Here is a 4,423-nt window from a genome sequence, read left to right on the forward strand (position 1 = left end):
TTGTGAACGAAAATTGAGAACGGTGGTGCACGTAGAAAACGGCAAACTCGGATACGATTGTGTGTGGTGAAGGAAAAGCCTGTTTGGCGCGTGGTGCACGTGCCGGCCCAGCTGGGACTCATGTCGGACACGGGAGAGAAACCATCGCCATATATTAAAAAACAGTATAACACAGCTAGTTAGGAGCCTCCACAGCGTTTTAAGCCTCTCAGCCGCCGATCACGTTAACGTGCGATATAGATCAGCTCTTGATCGTCTCCAGGTCATTCCGTGGGCTGCTGCTCCGCTGAACGAGCGTCCGTTTCTGTCCTTAATCGGGCCATCAAAGGCCCAGGTCCAGTCGAAATACTTCCACGCGCACGGGCCACAAGTCGTCCAGCGGTATTCCCTCGACTGCTCCCTTCCTCTGCGCCGCTGCCGACCTGCCGTTCCTTCATCCGCTATGCGCCGCCGCCGTTCTCCATCCCGTCGCAAGCTTCTGCTGTGGGTCTGCCTCCGCACCGGTGCCCTCCACTCACCCTGTACTCATTCTCCGCAGGCCTTTTTTTTGATTTCTTTTTATTCTTAATGGCTTTTCTTGCAGTGTTCCTACATGGCAGCTGCTGCGGCCTGCGGCTGCCCACGCCGTCAGCATCCATCGCCGGTTGTCCTGCTCCTGCATCGGACTCCATGCCCTTGCCGCTGTACCGAGCGTCCTTCCCCATTAGGTAATTGAAGCTGAAGCTGCCGTGTAATTATCCTGATAAAGGTCCAGTATCTACCTGTTTGCCTCTATCGATTTTGTGAATTCTCCTGACACCGATCACTGAAAGACACATGGAGATGTAGACATTAATCGAGTAGGCTGTTATGTGTGTTCAATTGTTAGACTGGTATTGCCACTTTACTATCTAAGAAAGCTAATTGGAACTAAGCTTGTTTAGGTTGCAAGATAATTACCGGTTGAAATCACTTTCCTAGGCAATTAATAGATGTACGACATTGATCAAACAAATGAGAAGCAAGCTAGCAACGACCCAGTACTCGAGTAGAGATTTCCATATGCTTGATTGGGCCACTTATTTTAGCAAACCATTGTTGGTATAGGAGGATAATTTACTATGATTCAGTTGTCAAGGAGGCTCTGATCTACAGTTGAAGTGATGAATACATTCTGGAACCTTGGACAAGAAGCATCTTTAACAAAAGGAGAAGATATGCCAATATGCTAATAATACACCCCATTTAAATAGATTGTGTTTTCTATATTACGTCCCCATGTCTTATTTGGTGCAAGTACTTTCATCAGCATGCTATTTTTTCATCAGCTCAAGTTAGTCTGAAGAATTAGTAGTTCAGTACTATCTGCCAGTCTATATATTTTGAATATTTTTCAGTAGCACCAACTTTTTACATGTTCATATGTATAATGTTTGGCATCTAAATTATATATTGGCGATTCTTTCCCTCTTTGCAGGAAGTATGAAATGTATCAAACGCACATTATGTTCTTAAGATTCGTGCTGAAGTTGCAGGATTATGGTCGCACATTTTCTTTCTTTCTTTGACCATAGAACATGACTTAAGATGACGGGCGCGGCAATGCGCGCTTTTATGGTCTAGTACCCCGGAAAGCCCCCCGATCTGCTCCCAATCTCAATCTCAAACATATAGTCAGCTACTAGTGCGTAGCGACACGAAAGCAGCCGGCGGCGGCTCGATTCCCTCATCAAACAAACAGGGAAAACAAAAGCAGCGGCCGGCTCGATGGCGGAAGAGGATTGGATTCCAATCGGGATGGAACAGGAATACTTCCCGTTCAAGCCGCAGACAGAAGAGGAACTTCTAGTCGAGATGCAACAGGAGGAGTTCCCGTTCCAGCCGCGGACAGCAGAGGATTTTCTGATCGAGCTGCAACAAGCGTTCGAGCAGCGGGCAGAAGAGGATTTTCCTATCCTGAAGCAACAGGACGAGCGCCCATTCGAGTTCGAGCTCATGCCGATGGAGGAGCTGCCGGAGCTGCTGCCGCAGGACCAGTTCGATTCTTACATGGAGCACATGATGGAGGGGCTACCCCAGGATGTTATCGACAGTTTGCAGCAGGAATTCCCAGCGCTCTTCGGCCAGGTCGCGGTGGAAATGCCCCTGTGTCAGCGGGCGGATCCCGCGGAGGAGCCATGCCCGCTAATCTAGGGTTCTTGTATTTTGTTAACTAGCTAATACCCCGCGCGTTGCTGCGGGAATTGGTTACAATATATTTTGATGAAATTTGATTTTTGTATAACATGAATATTTCATTGGTAGAGAAATAAAACTAAAAATACATACAATTTATTTTACTATTTAATTGTTAAGGCTACATGTGTACATGCCGAGAGAAATATATTATACTGGAATAATCTATTTAGTTATTTAGAATATGATGGTGCACCACACATTGATGTGGTATTCTTCGCTGACATTAAGGGTCTTGTTTTAGAAAATGGAATATAAGGCTAAATTGGCACAGACAATTTCAACAACAATGTGACATGCACAGAGTATATATCAACTTTTCTTGCACGGAGGGCATACCAGACAATATCAATCGTAATAAGGTGAAGTAAACACATCAATCATGTATGTTTCACAAAATTGTGAAGTTTTCATTTATCCCTATAGTTCACATGATTGTCAGAGATAATAAATTAAATGGTGATGTGAGTGATTACATCTTTCCTGTTGGAAAAACTATATTCTGTTATGGCTTCTTCTTGTGGCTCTACTGCAAATTCTTTCCTGCAGACTTAAAAAAATGAACTTGTCAGAAATGTAACTGAGGAGGGTGTACTCATAATCTATACTTTAGCATAGAAATAATCCTTTGGAAAAGCAAGGAATTAGCTTAAGGCCCTTTGTATATGCACCAACCATAAAAAATAGGCTTCTTAGCAAACAAAATATGACAAAGTGTACGATTCCACATAAATATAGTTATCTGAGTAAACGACAAATCTAATTAAAAAAATGGAGATTGCATGTCAAGATGAGTGTGAGGACTGCCTGAGAGATCGTTCACCATGCGTCCAGTACTCACAGCAAAACATTAATCGCTTTCTCCCATTAAATCCAAACTCCTTTATCTAGTACATGAACAAATTGAATGGGTAGGAAGCATATGTCCATGGATTGGGAATTAATAAACACCATTATTATGAAGGAGTGAGAATTATCTGATAATTGAGGAGAGCTTACCCGTAGCCTACTTCTGAACTTTGGCAACCCCTTGGTAGGCAGCATGAGAACATAACACACAAAACACATGTCCGAGACAACTCATGGAAAATGAAAATAGCATTGTATAATATATGAAGAGCATGAGAACCTATACATAGGTAAGCATTGAGATCCATATTCCCATGTAGTTAAAACTCACAATCACATGCAAGCAACTAACCAATAATCATAGAAGGTATTACTTTGACAATACTTTCAATTAAGTGGCCGATTTTATTTGAAGCAAGGGCAGATAGCAGAGCATAATGAACTCTCTGCAGAATATTCATGAAAAGAACGGACTAATTCATAAAAACTGACAACAGTATTTTCATGTGGCAATGATTCTGACCATCAAGGGGGCAGTATTGGATGCCTTTACTGAACTTAAGTAATCTTCTGCTTCATCCATTCTTCCCTCTTTAATTAAGAAACTGTTGAGAGATCGACAAATAATAGATACGGAGAGATCTAGCAGTGGACTGCTCATAAAAGTATAGATCCAAACTTCTCTGAACAGAACCCAATGCACAAATATGTATAAGTGCAGCAGAACAGATCGTTCAAGATCAAGTGCAATATGTCAATAATAAAATTATTGTCCTTTAGATTCCAAAATGAAAAAAGATTAAGGGAAAGAGCCATGCATTACCCATTTAGCTTGCACACGGGAATACTGACGCCGACGATAGGAAGGAGTTCAGTTTGCACACTGCAATAAAATTCCATGTGCTTAAGGTGGCGCTAGCAGTATTGAGAAGACAGGAGAGGCATGAGTAAAGGAAAGTAGTTTGGTAGTACATGGGAACAGACCTCAACTGCAAATAGGGTTCATCTTCCTCTCTTACCGCAAACCATGCCGACCGGCTCACCGTGCTCCAGGCCGGAGGAAAAGGAGGAGGTAGTGATCGGGCTGGACCATGGGCGGCGGCGGCAAGATTCTTCGTGACACCATGACTGTGCGGGGTGGCGGGCGGGTGAAGCCGATGCGGACGGTCGATGGTGTCATCCGAGTGAAGCCCATGCGGGAGCCAGCGAAGCACTATTGGCATGCGGCGGTTCCGTCCAGGAACGATGCAGTGGCGCTGCATCGAACCCAATCTTGGCATGGAGGTCGCTCGCGCCGGAGCTCGGTTTCAACAGCCGCATCTCGATAAGAAATACGTACGTGCAAAGATGAGATGCGTGA

The 4,423-nt window shown here is 44.0% G+C and overlaps 1 protein-coding gene across 2 annotated transcripts; it reads left to right on the forward strand.

The window, feature by feature from the left end:
• The first annotated feature begins 360 nt into the window (after positions 1-360).
• LOC123041846 (uncharacterized) lies at positions 361-2,293 on the forward strand. Of its 2 annotated transcripts, none has more exons than XM_044464399.1 (3): positions 361-487; positions 584-707; positions 1,457-2,293. In XM_044464399.1, the coding sequence occupies exon 3, from the start codon at positions 1,747-1,749 to the stop codon at positions 2,170-2,172; it is 426 nt and encodes a 141-aa protein (XP_044320334.1). In that variant the 5' UTR covers positions 361-487; positions 584-707; positions 1,457-1,746; the 3' UTR covers positions 2,173-2,293. The 2 variants fall into 2 exon arrangements, with proteins under 2 accessions (XP_044320334.1, XP_044320335.1); XM_044464400.1 differs by having other exon boundaries at positions 387-503.
• The last annotated feature ends 2,130 nt before the right edge of the window (positions 2,294-4,423 follow it).

This window comes from Triticum aestivum, chromosome 2B, assembly GCF_018294505.1.
Source record: "Triticum aestivum cultivar Chinese Spring chromosome 2B, IWGSC CS RefSeq v2.1, whole genome shotgun sequence".
Lineage (NCBI taxonomy): Eukaryota > Viridiplantae > Streptophyta > Magnoliopsida > Poales > Poaceae > Triticum > Triticum aestivum.